Source organism: Juglans regia, chromosome 2 (genome assembly GCF_001411555.2).
Source record: "Juglans regia cultivar Chandler chromosome 2, Walnut 2.0, whole genome shotgun sequence".
In the NCBI taxonomy this organism is placed as follows: domain Eukaryota; kingdom Viridiplantae; phylum Streptophyta; class Magnoliopsida; order Fagales; family Juglandaceae; genus Juglans; species Juglans regia.
Genome location: NC_049902.1, coordinates 32,238,429 through 32,264,091, shown reverse-complemented (window position 1 = coordinate 32,264,091; position 25,663 = coordinate 32,238,429). Strand labels below are relative to the sequence as shown.

The 25,663-nt window shown below is 35.5% G+C and overlaps 2 protein-coding genes across 2 annotated transcripts; both read right to left on the bottom strand.

The window, feature by feature from the left end:
• Positions 1–4,107: 4,107 nt before the first annotated feature.
• Positions 4,108–10,471, bottom strand: LOC109010984 (AT-hook motif nuclear-localized protein 1-like). The gene is made up of 5 exons (XM_018991979.2): positions 9,648–10,471; positions 7,580–7,647; positions 5,434–5,565; positions 4,754–4,915; positions 4,108–4,592 (listed from the first exon to the last, which is right to left on the bottom strand). The coding sequence occupies exons 1-5, from the start codon at positions 10,006–10,008 to the stop codon at positions 4,404–4,406; spliced, it is 912 nt and encodes a 303-aa protein (XP_018847524.1). The 5' UTR covers positions 10,009–10,471; the 3' UTR covers positions 4,108–4,403.
• A 7,856-nt stretch (positions 10,472–18,327) lies between these two features.
• Positions 18,328–21,735, bottom strand: LOC109010976 (ACT domain-containing protein ACR8-like). Its single transcript, XM_018991967.2, has 7 exons — positions 21,278–21,735; positions 20,581–20,626; positions 20,362–20,476; positions 20,143–20,210; positions 19,480–20,046; positions 19,247–19,351; positions 18,328–19,127 (listed from the first exon to the last, which is right to left on the bottom strand). Exons 1-7 carry the CDS (start codon positions 21,337–21,339, stop codon positions 18,765–18,767), a joined length of 1,326 nt encoding a protein of 441 aa, XP_018847512.1. The 5' UTR covers positions 21,340–21,735; the 3' UTR covers positions 18,328–18,764.
• Positions 21,736–25,663: the final 3,928 nt, after the last annotated feature.

The window sequence follows — 25,663 nt, the reverse complement described above, 5'->3', positions numbered from 1 at the left end:
TTACACCTTATTATAAGGGGCTGAGTTCCATTTTTTTTTTCCTGGGAAATTTCCTCACGCACCCCATTTGGTGCATAAATTCTCATTTAATTAGAATCTGTAAAGTGGGATCTTTCTGACGGAATATTTAAAATTCTATAGCATAAATTAAAGTGCTTTCATTAATTGGGAAAGGTTTGAATGCGATAGATAGGTTATCCAAACATTTGACGGTACAAATTGTTGACGTCATGATAGTTTTAAGTTTAGAATTCAATGCAAAACGTGGAACTTGGAAGTGGAGTGGCAGCTTCTTCAAAAAGTCGAGCTTCATTCAGAGCTTCTAGCTTAGTTTACTTTTCCACATCAAGAACTTTTCGTACCAAAAATATAGTTGATGACATAAGACCCGTCACTTGTGGATGATAGGATGAATGAAGTTGCGTATATACCTTAAACACGCGTATCATGTGTTAATGTTGTTGACCTGGCCGTATTGTAGTCCGTGTTCTCACCATCTGGACTACGTTCCGTTCGGCCATCCTGAAAATTAACAAGCTACTTTATTATTATTATTATTATTGTTGTTTGTTTTATTGATGAAACAAGTCTGTCCCAAAGTTGTTTCTTTTTAAGCATTCTGGTACTGGTGATGGCAAGAACTTGAGTGGCTTAACTTGTAGATCAATAAAACGAATAGTTCAAGAAATATGATCATAACTATTGAAGGCACTCGGAACATTTTCTCTTTGACCAACATTTTTTTTTTCCTTAATGCTAATATTATTAGAAGTGATAATACGTGATACAATCTGTAAACTCAACACGAACATGATACAAAAATAGCGGATTTTAATTTTTTATAAATAGGTTCGGGTCAAAACAGATTGATCTTAAGACGCGATTAATAAATGAGTCAATAATAAGTCTACCCGTTTAACCTGGAATCAATTTATTTAAAATTTACTTCAAAATCACAATTTTATTATTGTTGGATTGTAATATCGATATTTCTCAATATGCTTATATTTTATTGTTGGGATATTAATTTTGAACCCATACTCATATTTGTGATTATTGGATTTGTAATATTGGTTTTATTATATGTTAAAATATGAAAAAATATTTTTTATTAGTAGATAGTATTTTTTTTTTTTAAATATTGTGGCTATTAATAAATATATGTTTTATTTTTTTATGTGGGATTAAGTTAATCAAGTCAAATGGGTTATACAGGTGAGTTCAATTCATTTACATAAAACAGATTTAAACGGGTTGAAATTGATCGTGTCGTGTCGATCAATTTCTAATTAATTATTAAACAGGTCGTGTTATGTTACCCGTTATTTAAATGAGTCGTATTAGGATTTGAATGTCTTGACCAGTTTAGTTTAACAATCGTGTTCGGGTTGATCCATATAGTCGAATATAAATGACTTGATACGATACGAAAACAAATTGCCACCCCTAAACATTATATCATTACAAGAGAATTAGTTAAAATCAAAGAGTGTCGGCTTGAAAATGGATGAGATATATCTCTCTTGGAAATGCTAGTGGGTCAACAAAAAGCTTTCGAGTTGTATCAGTTTTTTGCTAGGAGGAAGGATGGATGTTCTTATTTGGATGAAGGATACTAATGGAAAATTTACTAAAAATAGTGCTTAGGATTTTATCCGTGTTAAAGCGCTTTCTTTACCTTAGGCCCATTGGATTTGGCATACCAATCTTTCTAAGAAAATTTCTATCATGATATGCAAGGCTTCTCATAATTGTTTGAATGTTGATGATAAGATCAAGAAAATAGGCATCCCTATGGTTTCTAAATGCAATTGTTGTGCCAGGGGCCATAGGGAGGATTTAAACCATGTGCTTTGTATTAGTGATTTTGCTAGACAAATTTGACGTCTGGCTGCAACTCAATTAGGTATTCATATGGGTGTTTTCCAAACGTGGCAGGAACAAATTAATTTCTTGTTCAGTCGTGCTAATAAGTCTTCTCAGTTATAGATTATTTTTTGTCTTCTCCCGTCTATTGTCTCTTAGAAGCTTTGGAACATGCGTTGTAAAGCCCGGTTTGAGGAAAAATGTGGATTTAGCTCAATCGGTTTGGCATGTTATTAAGCTGTGGATTCGCAAGATTATTTCTTTATTCATGAAAGTTTCTAAGATCTCTTTTCATGATGTTGCTATTTTACATAGATTGAAAATTTCGGTTTTATCTCCTAAACCTAGGCAAGTTCACGTGGTTAGGTGGACTCAGCCTCCACGGGGTTGGATGAACCTTAACTCTGATGGTAGTAGTTTAGAGAATCCTGGGCCGGCTAGTGCTGGGGTGATTCGTGACAATCGTGGTAGGTTGCATATAGCTTACTCTGTGTTCTTAGGCCAGGGGTCTAATAATTTTGCTAAATTGAGAAACTTGTTGGAAGGGGTTCAGAGTTGCTATCAGTTTGGTTTTGGCAGGGTTGAGATTGAGATTGACTCTTAACTTCTTGTTAACTAGATTACAAAGGGAGATTGTAATATTTGGTATTTAGAGGATTTCTGGGATTGAATTATAGGGTCTCTTGGGCTGTATGGAGTATCGTTTGACCCATATTTTTCGTGAAGATAATATTGTGGCTGATTTTCTAGCCAAGCAGGGAGCTGAGAGTTTAAATATGGATTGGTCTATTAATAGTGAAAACTTGACCGATCATCTCAAAGGTTTTCTTTGTATATACATAATTGGTCTTCCCTATTTGCGTCTCTCGTAGGTTTCAATTGATAAGTTGTATTTGCTTTAATTGAGTTGATCTTTTTGCCCGCGTGTTCTTTTTGCAGGTGATTATTGTTTTATCTTATTTTCCTTTGTCTTGGTCTTGTAATTTTCTTTGAACATTATTGACATTTTGTATTGTGGTTGGGTTCGTTCGTTTGTTCGTTTGTTTTTTTTTTTTTTTTAAATGTCTAGGTTTTGGGGTTTTTTTAGTATATGTAACACCTAGATATTCGTCTGTAACCATAGTTTTTCCTCCACTAAAAGTGAGGACTATCAATAATTGAGGTATCGTTCTCTACTTGAGAGAGAGAGAGAGAGAGAGAGAGAGAGAGAGAGAGTTAGTTAAAAGGGGTGAGAGTGAATGTTAGATACAAACAATACAACAGATTGTCATAATCTAGGATGATCCAAAATGAGCCAAATGCTCAATGCAAATGATTCTCATATATAAATAAGAATGATGTGTATAAGAGGCGATATATAGATTAAGGAACAAACAGAGTGATTCTTAAGCATCAATTCATATTGATGATATATTCTAGACAAAAATTGGACAAAATGATAATAAATCATAGAGTAGAAATGATATTTGCAGTTATTGATTATGTAAGTGTTGTGCACTCTTTTTAAAAAAATGAGTAAATAAAAGATTCACAAGAAAAAAATTAATTTTTTAATAGTAGACCTCACATTTTTTAAAAATAAATGTATAGCATTTGCATAACTTATAATTGTATTTAGCATTACTTGAAGACGAGCAGGCCATGGACACGATGTATCCAGAATGCGTGGTTGGTGTTGGTAAGTGAGAAAGTCCTAATTTGTAAAAGCAATAAGAAAAACCAAGAAGAAAAGAGAAGGAAAAATGGAGGAAAAGAGCCGAGAGGGAGGGCAATGAGGAAACGGGCCTTGGTAGGGGAGATGGAGGGCTACTCCCTCACCGCGGAACTCCCAAAAGAGGTGGATTAATCATGAACCGAATGTGTATCGATGAAGGAGAGAGTGAGAAAAATACCCAGGTAGAAAACACAAGCCTAGTCAAAATAAAAGAAAAGAGAGCATTGAAGCATCGGAGAGGGAGGGATTCGGAGAAACAAGATTGCTTTTTTTGTTTTTTTTTGTTTTTTCCTTCTGATCGATTTCCTTTGACAGTGTTAGGCAATATTCATAATTAGATCACTCGATGAACATAATTACTGCAGGCAGCAGAGAAATGACTTATGGGCTCTTGGCCCTTGTGCTAGGATTTGGTCCCCTTGAATTATGGATAACAGAAAACTGTTGTATATACGCTGCAGATTCCTCCATTTTTGGAGAACCATTGCGGAATAACTTAACATAAAGAAGCCACTGGGGACACTGAGTTCAATTCAGAATGTCCAAAACAACTTTCAAATCACAATCACATCAATTCAAGAAGGAAGGTTCAAGTGTAGATGATGTTACATCAAACTATTCTACTCGACAACAGCAGCAACATAGGTGGTCTACACTCGGCTAAACTAAGATAAAATTCTACCTATGAAGGGAAGGGGAAACCCCTGCACTACAACAACAGACCAAACAAACGCAGCGAAAGTGAGCTTCAACTAATCGAGTTCCATTGCCAATGTGGTCAGTAACAAATCCCGTACTGCACAACAATGTGAGGCCCTTTATATTACCCTCCAGGCAGAGATACGTTAATGTCAGTAGGCTTATTCCTGGAATCTGGTGGCAGCGAAGACCAAGGATCTGCACTAGATATAGGAACAGCTGCAGTCGGCGTGGCAATTGATACGTACTCGTGTTTCAGTTTTTTGGGCTTTTGTTCATGCTGATTCCCTGTCAGAAAACTCCCAACTACGACCTGTAACATACCAACAAGAAGGTAATATCAGAATTTGACCCTCATGCTATGGAACTGTCTATACAGATCATCATTTCTAAGAAGGTGAGGAAAAAATATTTGGATTGGAGACTAGTTTCTCGTTTCTCTTCTGCACCAATTTGTAAAAGTAAGAGCCATGCCTGCACGGGACTTGCAGCTACTAATAGACCAGCAACACCACCACCTACCACACGCCCATCTGGACTTGCCAATGAAACACTCATCCCACCAGATCTGCTCCTCGTTCCGCCACTTTCATTTGGCATGAATGATCCAGATAACGACAATATCTCAAAACGACCCTGTGAGAACAACAGCATAAAGATATTGGGTATATGCTAGCTTTTTAGCAGCAGATAATTTAATGACTTGATAGAATTGATAGGATCAGAAAATCATACATATAATAGAAGGTGAAATGATGAGAAAATGGCTAACGGTTTGGTCGGAAGGTTTGGCACAGTGGCAGATATTGGATCGGAATTTGACAACTAATAGTAGCAGTCATCACTTTTATAAAAAATAATGACAAAATAAATACATACAAAAACTTGTACTCCCAAGTTTGGGACCAATGGCACTGGCTACCAGACAGGACCAGCTGACCCAATGATGAATACGGATGAACAGACTAGATGGTGGTTCACATGACTGAACATAAATCAATTACTATAACTAGAAAGCTATCACCTTTCTCAATGCAGATTCCAGCAAGGCCAACATGGCAGGAATTACTAACTTAGAATGAAACTCATTTATTGAATTTGATCCTCCAATATAAAGGTCCACCAGCTTTTTAAAGGGGGATAAATTGCATCACCTCATATGTCAATGTACCCCCAGAAGAATCAGGCTGGCGAAGTGTAACGCTTGATATCACGCCATTTGCAGAGAGAATGCATATAGCTCGAGGCCCTTGCTGAGAAAATGATATGACCTTCATTGTAACATCCTGCAACAATCAAGAGGAACATCACCTTTATGATAAAATTCAATTTAATTGCTTGAATTAGACATTAAAAGCATACAGATAGGAAGTACTACCAAATCAGCTCGGAATGTCCTTGAGCCATTACCCCTACAACCCCAAGGGGTGCAGAGTCTAAAGCATAACTACAAAGTTTGGTGACCATTCCCCCGCCCCGGGGGCAATACAAAAAAAATTGCGGTCAAATAAAAAAATCAACATTGATGCAACATTGACCATCTAATTCTCATTGATTTTTAGAGTTTCAGAAGTTAGCAACATATATATATATATATATAGGCACAAGTAATCAGTATCCACATTAGGCCCAAATTAGGAAAGCAAATAGGTTTTTACCCTTCAGAATTAGGAAGTTTCCCAATTACAAAAACCTTGTTTTTATGTGCTTTTGGTTTTGATTTGTTGACGTGAGAATTTAAAAGAATTTGCATGGGATGATGTCCTTATTCAATCAATTACAGGTCAATGTACCGTAAACTTGTATGATAGAGAATGAACAAAGAGGTTGAGGGGTACTAACATCCACTCTTGCCATTGCAATCAATTATGCAGTAGGTAATGTTTATAGCCAAGACATGCAATGGGTATGTGAACTGGCGGTTAGGGGTGTAAATCGGTTAGTCCGGTCTGGTTTGGGGCATCATTTTCCCCAGACCAGACCGGTAGCTATTGGTCCGGTCTGGTCTATTTGGTCCAGCCCAATTCTTTTTTTTTTTCAAATAAATTAATAAAAAAATATTTAAATTGCCAAATTAAAATTAAATGAATTATTAATGTTGATTATGTAACTAACTGATTAAAAAAATAATTAATTATAATTATATTGATGATGTTAATTGCTAATTTTTTACTAACTTAGAGTATGTCAATGTATTATGATAGTTAATACATAATGAGCTATATTAAACTTTTTACATTTTGTATATAAAGCATAAATAATTGAATTATCCATAGGTCCCCGTCAATACATGCTTTATATTTTCTTGCAACTTAGGTATTTTACAAAAATTTTATCTAATAACTTTAATTAGATCATAGATGTAGATGTTAGTAATTAGTTAATGATGAATTGGTAATAGGTTAGTTAATTGATATCATACATTAGTTAATTACAATTTACAATAATATTTGTAATTGCTTTATATTTACTTACAACCTAGGTATTTTACAAAAAATTTATCTAATAACTTTAATTAGATCATAGATGTAGATGTTAGTAATTAGTTAATGGTAAGTTGGTGATAGGTTAATTGATAATATACATTAGTTAATTAATAGAATATTAATTTGTAATTACATATTTGAAATTTTATATTGTTAATGGTAATAGGTTAAATGAAAATTACATAATTAATTATACAATTATTATATAAAAATATATATTTAAAAATTAAAAATATATATTTTCCTATTCGGTCTGTCCGGTCCGGGAAACCCCACCCCGGGACCGGACCGAAAAAATAGAATTTTTTGGATCGAGACTGACCAGTCCCAACTTCGGGCCGGTCGATTTCTCCGGTCCGGACCAACCGGCTTACAGCCCTACTGGCGGTACAAATAAATTAATGCTGTCATTATAACTAGTTAGATTTCCTATATAAAACCTCCAATCTGCTCAGAAGAAGAAACCACAGATACGCTATTAAAATAAACTGAAACCAATTTACATTAGTAGTTCACTTTTTGTAAGACATTCAACTATCCTAGGGAAAAAAGGATACCCCAATGCAATGCAGAAAAATGGATCACCAAAGCAATGGTTTTAGTCCAGTTCTTTCTTCATCCATAGGCTAAAGTACTCTGATCATTTACCAAGTAAATCTATGGGAAATCAGTTAAGGGCCAAATTTCTTGTATTCAAAGATTGTCATTCTTCTCTGACCATGAAGTCCAGATATTATCTTCATATAAGCCCAACCATAACACAGCAGAATTTCTTTCAATAAATTCAAAAGACACCTTTATTTTCAACAATTACCTCGCCGGTATTAACAGTGATGATATGGGGTGTAAAATTGGCACCAACAGAGCATGCAACCCATTCACCTACAGAAGATTCTTAATATATCAGTAAACACAATAAGGAACCTCCTCTCTGCAGTAAATTTGAAAAATTCACTAGCCATACCAACATATAGCATGTTTACCACCGAATAAACAATGTAAATTGCCTCGTAATTTGTTTTCTTTAAAGCAGAAGATTTAAAGAAAATAGAAATCTCATAGGTATCATATCTATTGGAACATACTGAGACTTTGTTCAACTAAGGGCTCTATCATTCTTTAAAATAAATGAATTCATCACCGATCGTATAAAAATGAATAAATTGGCTTTCTCAATGAGTACTCATGACATATGCACCACAATAAAAGAAATTAAAACCACAAAATAGCCATTATTTGTGAATATTGCATCTCACCAGAGGAAGATCTTATATTGGTACTGGCAACATGCCCATTTTACATAATAGGGTTTCTCAGAATTTAAAAGTTATCACATAATAGGTTTCCACACCAAGGCTCAATCCAATTCCACAGTACTTATGTCAGAGAGTTGAATACCAGTAATTCACATATTCCAGATAAACTTATGAATGAATAGGACATTATTGAGTCAGTCAAGTTTTTCCTCATTAATGTAATTTTAACACACCATACTTCCATTCCCTCTTCATTGTCCTATTCACTTCCAAACACCAGATAGTCCTATCGCTTGTGCTTGCTTTTCACTCTCAAGACAACGATCTCTCTCTTCTATAAAGCGAAGCAAAGCGCATGGCGCTGAAGTGAAGAAAGCTCAATAAGCACACACGAACACGATGCAAGATTTTGCTGACAGACTGAAAAACTAGATAAATTTTTTTCTGATTTCTGCAATGGGAAGAAAATTATTAAAAAAAAAAATCTAACTCTGAGAAGGGAAGGCTAAATTGTAATCCTTTTTTTTTTATCAGCATAATATTAAATACCTAACAATATAAATTCCAATGCAGTGCCAATCTGTAAATGTAGATGCTATGTTTTCATTCCCAAGTTCACATTACAACCATGCATAACAACTTAATACTGGCTGATGTTGCAGAAACTGTAGTATACAACTTTCCTACAACTGATTACTAATGTGGCGAAAGAGTAATTAAAATCCAGAGAGCTACATTTTCTTTTAGTGATGGATGGCTTGAAACCTAAATTTCCATGCAGCACGCAGAAGTCAGCAGCATTAGAATATCGGAATAAGTAAGTAGCTTACAACAGCTTTAGAAGCAATGATGTCTGTCCAGAAAGATATTCTCACATACATATGGTGGAAGATATCTTGAAGGAGTGCAGGCAGTCAGGCACTCTAGACCACATAGATAAGAGGAGGATAAGAGAAGTCAAAACAAAAGGTCCTGATGCATATTCAGATTTCCAACTGACTTGGTAGACCGAATCAAAATATATAGTAAGAGGTCAGAATATTGAAAGACCCTTAGATACTTCTAACCATATCCCAAGAAACCAACAACAAAACACCAACTCAGAACTAAATATCTAGAGAACGTGGAAACAGCTTCCCTCTTCCCCCTTCGCAGTGACGGCCGTTGAAGTTAAGTTTCGAGTCCAACGTATGTTCACATCACTAGCAAACTTTTAGCAGGTACCCGAAATTGGCACCTTGCACGATTTTGTTCCTAAAAAGGTGAAAGTACCAAATGAAAGCCATATTAAGAAGATTCCATCATTCTCACACTAAATGCAAAAAACTCGCCATCTTTTCAGAACTACCAGAAACATCAATTCTCGAGATCTCACTAAGGGCATCCAATCAGAGGTCCCACACCTACCCCCAAGCATCCCCTAAACCCAAACCAACCATCTTAAAACTCAATCCCAATAGGATCACTTCCCCGCTAAACCAAACCAAAACCACCCTGGGGCCCGGACTGCATCAAGACAACACAAACTACAAGCAAAAACAACCAGCAATCCGATTCTTAACCATAAAACAAACACAGTAGAGCAGATTTCAAGAGTATGTAGAGCGATACACATTTTCCCCATACCTATATTCTCCACCTCAAACTTGGTCTTGCTCACCGAGCTGGCTGGCTTCACTTTTCCACGCTTCTGGGCCGAGAAGTCGATCACCGGTGGCGGCGCGGAGGACGATATCGGCTTCGGAGACAGTGCCATCGTGACGCTACCGTCAAGCCCGTACTTCCTAGGCCGACCTCTCTTCTTTTTTGCCGGCATAGCTGGAGCCACCACAGTCGCAACCGTTGAAGGCGGCGCACTCACTTTCGCCGCCGCACTCGGCGGCGGAGCTGATCCAGCAGTCTGAGCCGGATTTTCCGTCCTTGGAGCTACATGGTAGTCCGACGGAGCATCTGATCCCACCACTGTAACCCCACTACTTGCCTCCATAGTTAAACTCTCACAGATTTTTCTAAAACTTCTATTCAAAGCCCCATTTTTCTCTTAATCTAAATCACCAGAAAAAAAAAAATCACCAGAAAAAAAAAAAAAAATCTAAGAGATTTTGAAAGATATGAAAATCCAAAATAAGAAATAACTAAACTTTGAAACCAAACCCAGAAATAAAAAATAAAGAAAAACAAAAGCTTCAAATTTTAGAGCTTATAAAGCTTCTTTGGAGTGTTAAACTAGCAGAAGAGCTTGAAGAAAATATTATTGCAAAACTAACAGTAAGATTTCTTCTGCAAAACTACTGTTGCAAAGCTAAGCTGAAACAGAGCTCGGAGAGTGATAAAATTTTTTTATTTTTTTTTGCTGTAAAAATTATTTTTATTTTTAGGAAATTGGGTGAGATTGAGAGGAAAAAAAGACTGATTTTTGTTTTTGTGATTTGAATGAAAAATGCAGAGATAATAAGAAACCTTGTTTTTGTTGTTTTAGCTAATTGGTGCCCAACTTTCCAAAGACTGTCCGAATTGAGATTAAAAAAAAAAAAAAAGTGGGAAAAGAAAATATAGAATAATGGACAGTAATGAATATTGCTGTGATGATTTAATATTTTATGATAAAAAACATTGATTTTTGAGTTTTGGTTGGAATCTGTTGAAGATAAAATATAAAATAAATTTGAAAGTGGGTAGGGGAGTATTATTTTTTTCCTTTTTCTATTATTCTCTGCTTTTGTAAAAGTGGACAAACCGAAATAATAAGTAATTATTATCAACATTATCATATTTATTTTTTTATTATATCATATGTCTTTTTGTACTGTAACATATCATATCTTTTATTTTCTACGCAATATTATAATATATATTTATATATATATATATATATATATATATATATATCTTTTAGGTGAATGGAAAGTAAAATTTGGTTGCCAAGAATTGAAGAAATTGTTTAGATAAGGAAACGAGAGAGAGGGGTTGTCCAAGCCAAGCATCCCTTTTTTCTAGGTGACATAAGCATTACCTTTGTGCAAGCAAAGAGTGATAAAAGCATAAGCAAAAATCATAAATTTTTAAAAGCATAATCTTATTTTTATTCAACACTCTTGCTTTTTTCACCTTTAAACAGTATATTCTTCTATTTTATTTTATTTTATTTTATTTTATTTATTTGATAAAAATAATGGATATATTTCCGTTTCCCTTGGCTGAGAGAAGTGAAGGGGGAACCAAAAACAATAAATAAATAAATAAATAAAGAGAAAAATAAAACAAAAACAGAAACAAACAAAAGAACAGCAGTGTTTCATTCTTTTGCTTAACCATAATGTATTTATTATCTTGTGTAAACCTTTAGTGCCCAAATCTTGACTTGGTAAACCACTTTTCACAAGCAAATGACCAGAAAAATAAGTAACAATCCTCCTACACAGTTATCTACATCGATAGTTCTGCTCAACAGTTGGCCATTATTATATATAGCTTGTGAACATTGCACCCACCTAAAACACTACTTTGATAATATGTCTTATTAATTACTAGGAATGCTATATATCAATTATTATTCACTCTCGCACTTCATACTTATAATTTTCTTTATAGGGTATGAGAATATTTTTTATAAAATGTGAAAGTATTTTTCATAAGATGTAGAATAATAAATAGTAATTGATGAGAATAATATACTTTATTAATTACTCTTATCACAAAGTTATGAACTTTGTAAGAAATTACAAGCATCTTAACTTAACCTATCTGGATATGGCCCTTTTCCTCAATTTTGTATCATTTCCAAGTGCCAAAGGGGAGCTTTAGAATATATATGTCATGTGGGTTAGATGGCCACTGGATGTTAGTGGCTGCTGCACATGCTGGAGCTTTTCAACACCTGCTGCTAAACCCATTCTCACCCTTCTTATCCTCTGCAGAAAACAATAAAAAATAAAAAAAAGAATGGTTATTTAAAACATAGTGGATATATATATATAAATGCCTCTTCTCTCATCGGAAATTATGAATGGTGCATGCAAAAATAAAATAAAATAAAATAAAAATTACGTTTGCAGGAGATGTCATGGCCAAGCCAAAACTGAAGGAAATTGATCTTAACCATAGTTATAAAGTTGGATACTGACTTGTACATTTTGATTGGCCAAAGTTAATTTTTTTCTAAAATAAATAATAATAATAATAATAAAGCTTTTGAATTATCTGATCTTATTTTTCTAAGGATGTTTAATGAAAGTGGTATAGAAAATGGGAGAGAGGAAAGTGATCTCTGCCTTCAAATAGACAACTATATTAATTTTCAAATGGGACCACAAGCATTGACTAAGTAAATGCAAGTTGAGAGAGAGAGAACATATTGTATAATAAATATTCCCCAAGATTGGAGTTATCTTTTTCTAAACAACGTTTTTAGTTAAGTTACCAAAAAAAAAACAAAACAAAGGGATTTTAATAAAGAAATAATGCTTAGATAATCACAAGCTAACTATTTAATTATTTGAGCAATTAATAATTATGGTGACGAACTCGATGTACATTACCATCACACAGCTTTTTTTTTTGGTTTATTTTATATGGCATATACGCCTGCATATATGCATAATTTCATTTTAAAACATTAAAAAATTGTTTTTTTTTTTTTTTTAATTTTTTTCCCCATCTTTTTGTCTGTCTGTCTGTCTAACCTAACTTATGGAAAGCGAAAGGGCATGTTCACAAAGGAAATTACCACTCCAATGTACATTATATAGGTGTTTCAGGTCCATGTCAAAAAAGACACAGACCGGAATCCCATAGAGAGGGAGAGAGAGAGAGAGAGAGAGAGAGAGAGAGAGAGAGAGAGAGAGTATTTACATATTTAATTTAATTTTTAATTGAATCTAATGACTTGGCCTGTGAAGAAACAAATTTGCTTGTAGAAGAACCAAGTACAAGGAGGGAAATAAATTTTCAAAATTATTTTTATTCTCTCTTTTTAGCACTACCAGATTGAGCTACCTTCTGCTGAAGTGTCATAGGGAAAAGGCAAGGTTTACTGGCCCACGAAGCCGGTCAAAAGGCCCTTAGTTAAAGTTTATATGTAGGCCCATTCTGAATCAGGGCAAGCATTCCAACAACCTAAGCTGAGGATTAAACGATTCCAAAGAATTGAAAATATGGCTTGTTTTCATTCTTCTACAGTAGTAGTATTTCAAAGCCTATGCATTTATGTAACGTTGGGCCAGTAAAGCAAACCCTAAGGACTCGGATATTGATGGGCTTTTAGGGTTTTCACTTATGATTTTATCTACGTGTGTTTGGGTTTTTGGAGTTCTGCAGCCTCATAAAAGCCCAAGTCCATATTAATTGGGATTGTTTCATTGTATCGCCTCAATAACCTTAGCCCGTTTCGATTCATCAAGTGTGTACAATTGGCATGTAATTTGAAATTCGTCAAATAAATATTTAACTTTCACACTTACATAAGAATATGGGGAAGATTTTATGCTTATTTTAATTTTTGAGGAATCATCATATATAGACAAAACCTTTTTATAATTTTTTTTATTAACATAAAATTTTAAAAAATTTAATAATTGAGACGATTTAGTATTTTAATTTTAGCATTAGCCAGTTGTAAAATGGTCCGTCTTAAAATAATATTTGTATCAGTATCATTGTTCATGATCAACTGTCAAAAATTTTCGATATGAAACAGGGCATGATCATGATTTTCTCGTATAAAATCGAAAGGAAAAAATAGAGAGATATATATATGATCCAAATTAGAACCTATTCATGGCCGAAGTCAACTCAAAAGTTTACTTTTGTCTTTGTATATAGTACTCATGAAGAATAAATCATGTATGGTTTATAAATGAGGATGAATGTGAATATTATTTTGGGCAAGTTGGAGAATATATATGAAGCTTTGCTTAGTCACATCATTATCACCATGGAAGGTACGGTCGCATGGTATCAACAATATAAATAACATCTAAATGAATATGACAACTAGCTAGGGGTGCCCGTCCAACGTGTAGCATCATACAAGGATATATTTCCACAAAGTTGTATGCATGGGAGGGACTCTTCTTTCTATAATTAATATATCTTCCATGTCCACTACTACAGTTCACGTCAGCTCGACACCACAACAGTAGTTCACGAAATCCACGTAGAAATGGCCAAGTACAGGAATCGGACAGATTCCACATACAAAGAGAAAAGAAGTTTAAGATAGCAGCCAAAGATTCTTAGCAAGAAGCAGATGATTTTGTTGTATTCTTTGGTCAAACTGAAAAGGTTGGCTATTCGAGAGCTGAAAAAGTTTTCAAGTTATTTGGCCGGCTTTTTGGTGCTATTATATGAAGTTGTTTAATTTGTGCAGTCTTTTTTTTTTTTTTTTTGAAGTACTTCACATATATATATATATATATATATATATATATGTATAATATAGAGATGATGAGAAAGAGGATCATGAACATGGTCTTTTCAGAGTGTGAAGACATTGTAATTTTCTCCCACAAAAATAAGTTGTTGGCGTCTAATTTGGCTTCATTGTTTGTTCATATAATATGGGTATCCCAAGGGTAAACTGTAGCTTGATTTTAACGAAAATTTACTTTTAACATGACATGAAAACCCCCCGGCCAAGGCGGCTACCTTGCTCGGCCAAATGTGTCATGTGCTTGAGTCGAAACAAAATTCCATGCATGAATCTTGTCTGTCTTATATGCAGGAGATGGAGGTACTTTGCCATTTTCAAGGAACACCAGTACGTACAGCTCCTAATTGGTTATAAATTTGTTTGGTAAAATTAAATACAGCATGCTCATGCACCTATTTATAAAGTTGGGTGGGTAGCTGAAGCTCATTATTTTTAGGACCGCCAATAATATATTTAAGATATAGACTATATATCATTTAATGTTTCGTCTATTAATGTAGTATCCTATGACAACTCGCCAAAGACAGCTAAGATTCTGATCCTTTAAAGAACAGCACTACTAGGTACGTAAAAGGGCCATAAATGAGATTAATGAGATACCATTCCCACATGTTTTTTTTTTTAATTGCCAGAAACTTCAAAGCTACGTGAACACAAAACAAATCGAAGATCGGGAGATCATTAATAGTACTCTCCATATATAGGATGGACAAGCAAAAGCATAAAAAGAGATTCCAATTAATTACAAAAATAGAAGAGACAAGTCTCACGACAATGTATTAGGCTAATTTATGTGTTGTCTTATTTCCTTTTCTTTCTTGATAGGTATGCATGGTAGGGATAATGTGCATGCTCATGCGTGCATGCATTTTGTCTCAACTCTCGAGCTAGCTAGCTAGCTAGGTACAAGTTTAATGTGATCAATTAATCCTCTTAAGACTTTGTGCTCAATCAATGAATCTTTTTCTTGGTAAGTAGCTAAAGGAATTCATGATTCTAACACGCTTTTGCATGCTCAATTATTTTGCAGACTAATTGCTTGTCAGAAGGCACGCACGACACATCCATTAGATACTGCATGCACTAAATTTTAGCTGTATGCTTTTAAGTGAATTAAATACCTCTTACCCCCAAAGTGCTACTTGCACTATATATATATATGCACTAAAATTATGCCTCAAGCTGGAAGCATATATAAAGCATCAAAAGCCTAACTTTCAACTGTATAACATAAATGTGATGGGATGGTCCATGACATTTTTTTTTAAACCTATTTCCTTTAAAATTTGAAGATCCAATGCTGCCAGTTTTCCGTTTACATGACTCAAAGAATCAACCTAATAATAATGGGTTAGAAGGGTATTCTCTGCCTCTTTAAAGTTACGTGGGGCACCTTCTTTTAGGTTTGCTTAATAAAGGGTGGAAATGAATATTCCAGCAGAAGCTGACTCATGGTGTACTTTATGAAATATCTTCTGAAACTAATTGTAGGGGAAAAAAATGCTTTGGAACAAGTTCGGGAAGGAGTGCCTCGGCCACATTAACTTATGTAGATGGTGTTTGGCATTGAATCACTAGGCTATCGTAGGCAGCCAGCGCTATTACTGAGCCGACTGGTGCTACAAATTGCCTGCCCAGACACCTCAAGTTGCTGCTTGCAGCTGCATTATATAGCAATGCTTTGATTGACTCTTTGAGGTTGTTAGATTGGATTTAAATGCTCTCATTATTTTATATTTGCTATTTGCAACAAATTCATTAATATCGTATGTGAACAATTTTCTATATGTAATGTACAACAATAACAAATTAAAGTGAAATGCCCGTGATTTTTTTCGAGCATAATCTTCCTTGTTGGTTTTCGAGCCCCAAAACCATTCAAGATATCGACCGAGCATGTGATATGTAGCCTAATTTCAACGTCTCAAGCGAGGCAGAGAGACTAGAGAGAGAAGGCAAGTCTATGAAAAGCAGAGCCAATGTAAACCAAAACAAAAAACCAAAAAACACAGAGGTGTTCAAGTCAAAGTGTGTCATAATGCACGACTATGCACGTGATTTTTCATGCTGTCACTCACTATGTAGTCTGTATCGGTACATAAATATATAATTGGCCATTTCGGCCATCCCACTTAAACCGGCGCGCTTAGCGCCACGTTCACCTGTCACGTACGGTCCATTTCTCTAAAGTCAAAAACCTAAGCTCCTTGAATAATCCAGCACCACTTTGCCAACACTACTTTGTAACATGGATTCCTACAGCGTAGCACTGGGCTTGAATAAAAGCTCTATCCCTAAATCCACGTCCCGGCAACCGTAATGTGGTAAAGACAGCTAGCCGTCTCTCTTCCTTCCACACTCAATATTTTTTTTTTCCTTTGCCAGTTTTGTTCTTTTTGACTACTACTTTCATCTGCAGTTTGGTCCCCATTTTCAGTAAATAATCAGCTGGCATGATTCAGAGCTTTATTAATCTATTCAATCATAGGCTATAATAATTTGGGCTTGGAGTTAATTTGTTGTAAGTTATAATATATTAGAAACTATATATCATGCCAAACAAATTGAGAGGATATATGTCCTTAGCCACGAATCTTAATTTGTCAGAACTTATTAAAATACAAATTACAAAGCATCCACTTGTGTTAATATTTACATTTTGGATGGTATTAACACAAGTGGACCTTTGCATGTGAACATTTACCATGAGGGGACCTGACGGTGGTAGGCGCAGTTATAACATGTTATCGGGTGGTATTTATAAGTGCCAACCATATAACTTCGGCATATATATAAAAAAATAAAACTGCCAGTCGATTCAAATTTATGTAGAGTCACTACTCGTAGTAACTCCACAACATTCATGAAAATCAGTTGTACTCCATGAATCGGGTCACCTACTCTTCCAAAGCCCTTTTAATGTGACAAAAAATAAGAGGAAAAGGTAAATTTCCATCCAATTTATCTTTTTACATAATCTATCAAATTAACTATGAACTTCTAGAAGTTTCCTACTGTGCCTAAAAGAAAAAAGCACCGAAGGCAGTCTAATTTGATTACCTAATGTATAGAGAAATAGATAGTAGATACCATATTAAATCGACGTGGAGTTTAAACTATTCAACTCATTCCCTATCCAAACATTTCCCTTAATAGCATCTTTATTGGCTTAGCCAAACGAAGAGATTAGTTAAAATTTAGATAATTTGTATCAAAAAGACTCTATGTTAGATTGGCTATCTTCAAAATAATTTGAATTTCTGCTACAATAATTAATCAAATATAGAGAATCACAATTAGTTCACCAAACATTAAAATAATAAATTTTCACTCTCATTAAATTTAATCTCAATTTTTTTTATTAGCATTAAATGACATTAGAAAATATTATTTTTTTAATATTAATTTAATTAAAATATAATTATTATTAATATTAAATTGATAGAATTATAAAATGTAATAAAATAAATTAAATAAAAAAATTATTAATTTAATAATATTTTATTATTATATAGATAGTGAATTGCTAATCTAATATAGAGATTGAATTTAAATGAAATAGATAAATATAAAAAAATACGATATTAACTAAATTTTAAAAATAAATTTGATCAGAATGTTCATGAATTTGATATAAATTCTCCAGCCCGACAGGTGGACCCAAGCGTTGTTTCCGACAGATAAACTTGTTTATATTGTGACGTAGACCGAAGCGTGCAAGATCTTAAACACCCGGAATTATTCAGTTTATTTAATTTAAGGAAAGGGTGGGGGCAAAGGGTGAGAAGGGCATCCCAAAATAAAATTTAAAAAAAAAAAAATCCCCTCAATCAGAGAATATTCTTTAGGATATATATAGGCAGGAGAGTTTAATTAAATAAAAGCATCGTACAAAAAATGAAGTCAACCATTATAACTAGGAACTTAAACAAAGTCATTATGTACATATTTTGTGCTGCTTGTAACGAAACAAATGCCCTATTTTCTTCTACCTAATCTTTTTTGTTTCAATCCGATCCCTTCTGCGGTACCACCAACACCCACCAAGCACCCCTTTTTACTTTGCCACCTCTTCCCCCCCTACACATTTAATTCAAAACCCTCCTCCAAATAAAGCAAAGCATTTGAAAATGGGGGAGAGGACCCCTCCCTCTCCGCCCCCCACCCCAAGTGTCTTCCTATCTATTAAACCAACCAAACCCAACCAACTATAGCAACTTCCATTACCAAATTCCCCACCTTCTCTATCTCTCCCTATTTTATGTACACAAAGCCCAAACCTGAAGCAAAGAATATTAAACTACAATCCCAGATTAAGAATATGATCTGATTAATCCCAAGTTGTACAGATTCCTTCTCACTAAGCTCCCAAGTGACAACAACACGGCCCCACCGACCCCAACAGCTTGCTCTTCCCTCTCCAACTTTTCGTGACAAAGTAATGGCAATTCCTTGATTTTCAAGTTACTCAATCCGATTCTATGCCTCACAGCTTCGATGAGTTTTGGGTCTGCAGTGTTCCCAATAGCATCCGTTACATAAAAGAAGTTGAGAGCCATGTCGCTCTGCGTTGATATCTCGGCTCTTGTCACATTAAGCCCATTCTCTCGGAACGTTCTAGTTACATCGGCCAACAGCCCCCGCCTGTCCGCCGCAAACAATTCTAGCCTCAAACCCTGTAAACGAAAACAAAGTATAATCAGACTCATTCATTACCATTCTGCTTCTGCACGCTCATAAAAGCACACCCAAAACTCGACTAATCCAGAAATGAAACAGAACAACAACACAATACCTGAGAACCTCTTCTTTCAACGGCAGCTTTTAGACACTGGATTACACGTTGCCTTTCTGGTTCAGAACTAATCGGGGTCCCATCTGTGTGCCTAATATAAAATTCCTGAAACAAAAAATTAACACAACGAAAACAGTATCATCAGGAAACTTGAGAGCTTTTCACGGTTTTGAACAGGGACTGATATTAATTGGAAACCCCAATGCTACTATTAAACATAACTATGTACGTACCAGATACGCTGCGTCTCCAGCAGCGTTGACAGTGGCATGAAAAACAACGTACTCCATGTCTGTGAGCGTACAAACAATATCGAACAGCAGCTTGGACCGGTCCTTGCACTGAACATTCACCACGGAATAACCCCTCTCGGCCCAATTCTGAACTGTTACAACCGTGGAATCAGAACCCTGATTCAAAATCGGCTTCCTCTCGTAATCACGGTCCGCGAACATCATCTGATGTAGCCTCCTCTCTGTGTGTGTGACTGCCATAGAGACAGAAGTCCTGGCGCTCCGAATGTCGTTGTCGCCTTTGAGCACGTTCCTTAAACGTGCTTCGATTCGGTCTATCTTTTGCGAGTCCTCGATCGGGCACCCCGAGTCGCAGTCCTTTGCGTATATCAGTGATGCGATTCGGCCATTGTGGGTCCAAACCTTGGCCTCCACTACGTTGCATTGAAGGTCGGCAAGCACTGCAAATACCTCGGAAAGAAGACCGACCCGGTCGGTTCCGGTTAACTCCAGAGCGGTTAGGCCGTTATAGTCGTTGGTTCGACCGTAGTGAATGGTGCCCATGGACTGTAGAAAAGAAAAATACCGATCAATTTCAGTTCACATGAATTGAAGAAAAACAAAAGGGGGATTGAATTAACTGTTGAATGAATTTGAAAGTACCTGCTCAATGAAGCTGATAACGCTCTCGTCCGTCAGTTTGTTTCCGTCTTGATCAGTCACATGGAAAACTGCGGCCAAAGATGAAAAATACGTCAATTCATGTGTCAGAAACTTCGTGGAAATAGCATGAACATGTTTTTAACTCGAAAAAAATAAAAAGAAGACGCTAAAGCGTGCCAGAAAGTTGGCAAGGACACCATTGAAGAAGTTTTTTCTTACCATCCATGAACCACCTTCCATCCGAAGATATGTAAGCTTTCTTTATGGAAAGGTTCAGATCGGTGAGAACCTGCACGGCCTCTAGTAAAATCCCGTGTCTTCTAGCGCTGTCAACCTGTAAATCAAGCACGAGCGAAAAACAATGATTTTAGTCACTCTATTGGGAAGCTTCTTTGTTCTTTTGGAAGATGATTTTTGAGGGTTTCGTGGAAGGCTCACCGTGACCAAAGTCGCAGTTGGGCAGACGGCATTGTCGATCACGACCCTGCGCAATGGTGGAAAGGTCAAGTCAGGCAAATTTTTTTGTTTTCCAAAATTTTGGAACTGCAGATAAACAGGGGTCTTTGAAAAGTCTTTGCAAGACTAAAGAATTTTCGGAGAGAAAGACAGTGGTGGAAAAGTCAGAAAAATTTAAAACAATCAAATCAACGAATTAAATGTCGGTAGAAAACTGATAAGGAGAAAACTCTCGGGCGTGTTTCTTAAGAAAGGTTTTTCCAGATGGGAAACCAGAGAGTCCAAAGTTCAAATCAAATATAAAATCGCCTGAATTCCTACGACATTCACCTTGAAACGGTAAGAAATAGTTCAAAGCAAATCAAAAGCAAGCTCAGGAGTCTATAGCCGGAAGGAAACATATGCAGAGAACAAAAGAACTTGTCTCTTAGGAAATCTCAATATCAAGGCCAAACCGAGAAGAAAAAGGCAAAATCAGGCACAATTAAACCGGTTTTTTAAATGCCAAAACCAGAAACAAACCCAGATAGAAAAGGTACCCACTGTTCCCACTGTTAGTTAGTTTGTGTGTGGGTGTGTGGGTATGTGTGGGGGGGTGTTGACGTATGTCTCCGTGAGGGAACAAGAGGTCGAGATCCAGACCCAGAGGCTGGAATTCGAAGAAGGGAAAGGAACTGACCTGGGAGTGTTCATCCGGATGACAAGCTTCTCGTATTCGTCCACACAAGCGGGCCACTCCATCTCTATCCTTGTTTCCTTCAATTACAAAGGGAAAACAGAGGAAAAAAAAACAAAACACTGGAAGATGAAAAGCCCCTAAAGCACCGCCTCTCTTGAACAGTGTATTTTCTCCCCTTTTATATCAGCGCACCAGAAGCTTCTCTCTGTAAAAACGACGAGATATTCGAAGAAGCAGCAAAGAAACTTCGACCCCCAAAAATAACGCTCTCTTTGGCTATTAACGAAACAAAGCCCAGAGGTGCCAGATTTCCTCAAACTCTCACTTTATTGCCCGCAAAACTTCGACCAAATCGCCGTTAACAACCCTTACAAAACTTCTCTCGGTGGAAGTCACTGCTCTCTCTCTCTCTCTCTCTCTCAACACTCTCAAAGCGCAAAGCACGCCTTGTTCTTAACACTGCCTATGGGGGTGTATATGTGTGTATATATATATATTTATTTATTTATATTATTTAATAATATCCTTTTCACGCCTCTAAGCAAAGGAAAAAGGTCGGTCTATTTCACCAAAAAAAAAAAAAAAAACAGAGCTCACAACCTCACAGTAGGCGCGCTGCCCGAAGCCTGCACGCGCTCACCCAAGTCCTTTATTTTTTTAGAAATGTTTTGGTACAGAATTCGGGATTCAAATAATTTTTTGAATAAATTTTTTATTTATTTAATGATTACAAAAATATTTTTGTATAATATTATGAATTTTTTATTTTTTTTAAATATTTATGACAATTTAAAACATATATTAAAATAAATAAATAAATAAATAAAATATATTATTCGATAAATTTATTCGGACCACTTTTTCGTAGCAGGGCCCTTAATTTTTTCGCCAGCCTTAAAACCACATAGTTTCGTTACTACACTGGCACTCCCTCCGCAAACCGTCCAACCAACCAAGGGGCACGTGTCGACCGATGGCCTAGGGTGGTGGTTAGTAAGTCCAGCTCGGATGCCAGACGAGCATATCAAGCGTCGGTTTGCGTGCGCTAGACTGCACTACAGCTACTGAAAAAATTCTATTCTTAAGCCTCATACACCACACACCATCTTTTTTATGATTTCTTTAATTTTATTCTCTTATTAAATGTGTAGTATATGAATTATGAGTAGAATAATTTAATTATTTTAAGAATAATAAAATAAAAAAAAACTTTAAAAAAAATTTAAAAAAATAAAAATTTTTTTGTGTGTGGTGTATGAGCTTATGAATAGCAATACTCCAGCTACTAGAGATACTCCGACAAGTGCAATGTTGTTTTTCTCTTTTGAAAAATTTTATTTATTATTTTTATATATTTCACATCATTTTTTTTTATTTTTATAAAATATATAATATATAGATAATAAATAAAAAATTTTAATAAAAATAAAAAATATATATAATATATGATATGTAGGACGATAAGTAATAAAATATTTTTTTATATATTTTTTTAAATTACTTTTAATATTTTATAAAAAATAGAAAATTTACCACATCATTTTAAAATATTTTTTAATTTTTTCATAAAAATATAAAAATAAAATAAGTTTTTTTCGAAACACATGCTTTAGCGGGAGATAAAGCATTTTTTTTAAAAAGAAAATGTTAGTTGAGTCTCGTTCATGCATTTTAATATTTTATTTAACAATTATGAAAGTAATTATTAATAAAATTATTTATATTTATATTTATATTTTTTCCTTAATAATAGAAAAAAATAAAAAAATTATATATATATTTTTATACTTGAAAAGGAAGATTCCATCCTTAATTGTTTTAGTAAAAAATAAAAATGTTTTAAATTGATCCAAATAATTTTTACAATAAATTTATAATTAGTGATACGTTAACAGTAAACTGGCGGCCCGCTGGGACCATCCTTCCTAAAATACGTGTTAGGAAAGAGGGCGTCCTTCGATGGACGTAAAGGATCGTCCCACGTGGCCGTTCCTGGACCCCACGTAGCCCCTCGAGATGACTTTGTAATCACGCTGTGATTTTACCGACGGTCATTAATTATGGATCCGCACGTGACAACACCGTTCATATCGGCTTTTCCTCTGTCATTGTATCGGCCGGTTTTTGTTTTGGTACTTCTCGTCGTCTCCCTGATATTTGCTCTTGCTTAGTTGCTTATAAGTTATAACCGTTTTATTCCCATCGCAGTACCCTCACGTTTCTTTACTGAAGTAACCGCCATGGAGGGCCATGGAGTAATTTACCACTAGATTCCGTTTAGCACGAGCACCTGTATAGAAGAAGATTCGAATCCTATACGTTGAAATCAAGTCGTCTTAATGAGTGGCATAAGAGTATAAAGCATATTCCCCCTACGTTTACTCGCCTAGAGGACAAATTAGTCATCTCATCCACCTTGATATGAACCTCTAAGATATTTTGATTTATTTATTATTATTTATTTTTAACATGGTACAGTGCATGTAATTCACGTCACATATCCTTTTTATTTTCTCGATTTATCTCTCACTATATGTATGTCTATCAATTTAGATATGTTTAGATTTCAAAATAAGTGGAATAAAATATTATTAATATGTTATTTTTTAATATTATAATTATTTATTATATTTTATATAAAAATTTATAATAATATATTAAAATAAATTTACAATCTAAATCGAGACTTAACGTTTAACTTATATTTGAATAATTCATTTTCAATACTATTTTAACTCAACAATTGAGATTTTTTACCTGAATAAACGGAATGAAAATATTATATAAACTTATAACTTGACTTCTTTTATTTTCTACGCTACTGAGATGATATGAATGAATTTGACATCTCAACTGTGTGCGTTAGAGGAACTAAGCTATTAGTCACGTGAAAATTTGAAAATTGAAAATTTCATATGCAAAGCAAAAAGAAAAATGATTATGAAATAACTAATGGTTGTTGATATAAAGGGTACCTGACAAAATAGGTGAAAGGGGCACCCAAAGGCCAAACGTAACGCTTTTGTCAGAGTGGGGGGTAAAATTGGATTTGTGCAAAGCAGGCGCACCATTCGTAACGTAGTCGTGGAGGCACGCTTCCGGACTTATTATGTCTTCCCGCAAATTGTTTTTTTTTTTCAGTTTTTAATTGCGGATATTAAAAACTCTCCGAAACGTGTTGGACAAGGAGTAATGTCAACCCTCAATTGCTGTCATGAACCAGCAACGCGTGGGTCCCATGAACTGACCTCTCTGTCTGACTATCACGTGCCATCCCGTCAGAAAACACGTTCTCTGGTTAGCCGATGTCTCCGCCTCCGACCGCGTTGCCGTCTCAACCGTAACGGTCCCCTCCCCTCACCCCAACAAAAATTCTCTCCGTTACGTTGTTTTGGCCACGTGGCTTTGCTCTAATTAACAAAACTCAAACTGCCGTTGTGTTCGGGAGGCAATTTTTTTTCTTCATTCAAGCGGTGTTGGCGGGAAGATCACGGTTTCCCGCCAAATAGGGCGGTGGTGGGTCCATGTCATCACGGATTAGATTAAGATCGATATTGCTGGAGGGAAAATTAAAAAGCAAGGTGCGGGCCCATGTGCTCGACGTGGAAAGTTTGTTGCGGTGGTGGGGCAAAATATTCGAGACCGGGAAAAACAGTGGCATTTGACATTGGAGAAGAAGGTTGTAGCGTACGAGGAGAGGCCCAGAGAGTTAAAGGAGTGGCGACACGTGGGTGACAGCTCGGATGTCGGTTACAGGGCCCTCAATGTAATAATAATTAAAAGAAATTCCGATATTTTTTCTTTTTGAAAATCCCGCCTTATTCTCGGGTCTCTATCCTTCGCTTTGCTTTTTTGACCGTTAGTGCAATGGCGCGGAATTCGAAAACCGGACTCACACATGGCTCGGGGATTTTGTTGGCGGGGGAGTAGGTTGGGATTGCGTACAGCGGCGCCGCATATCTCTCCGTGAGACACCCCGGGCATGTTTTCTGTGCAACGTGATCAAACATGTTATCTGTTTTTTTTTTTTCAAAACCCATAATTTCGGATATGTTGCGGTTCTTACTTCTTACTACGGTTTGTGCCTTTTTTGGTTTGATGGGTGTCCGCTTCATTGGCGGGTTTTGCACCTTCGAAACCAAGCTTTAGGGTCAAAGTAGATGCATGTGACAATTGACTGACTATGTGTGGCTCAAGGGAAATGTTTTTCTTATATTTGTTGATAAAAGAAAAAAAGTTGGTTAGGAGTGGTTTCGGGATACTAACTAATTACTGGTCAATCAATCCAACTCAAACTCGACTCATAATATAATAAATTAAGACCTCGTTTATTTTTAAAGATGAGATGAGATGAAATGAAATTAAAGTTAAAAAATTGAATAAAAT

What these genes read in the sequence shown, in the direction of transcription:
- LOC109010984 (XM_018991979.2), bottom strand. Translation starts at nt 10,008, where the DNA reads ATGGAGGCAAGTAGTGGGGTTACAGTGGTGGGATCAGATGCTCCGTCG. An exon ending in GGGGTACATTGACATATGAG is followed by an intron (nt 4,916 to 5,433) that starts GTGATGCAATTT and finishes TTGTTCTCACAG; the next exon opens with GGTCGTTTTGAGATATTGTC. An exon ending in TAGCTGCAAGTCCCGTGCAG is followed by an intron (nt 4,593 to 4,753) that starts GCATGGCTCTTA and finishes GGTATGTTACAG; the next exon opens with GTCGTAGTTGGGAGTTTTCT.
- LOC109010976 (XM_018991967.2), bottom strand. Translation starts at nt 21,339, where the DNA reads ATGGAGTGGCCCGCTTGTGTGGACGAATACGAGAAGCTTGTCATCCGG. An exon ending in TGGAAGGTGGTTCATGGATG is followed by an intron (nt 20,211 to 20,361) that starts GTAAGAAAAAAC and finishes CTTTGGCCGCAG; the next exon opens with TTTTCCATGTGACTGATCAA. An exon ending in CTGGAGACGCAGCGTATCTG is followed by an intron (nt 19,352 to 19,479) that starts GTACGTACATAG and finishes TTTTTGTTTCAG; the next exon opens with GAATTTTATATTAGGCACAC.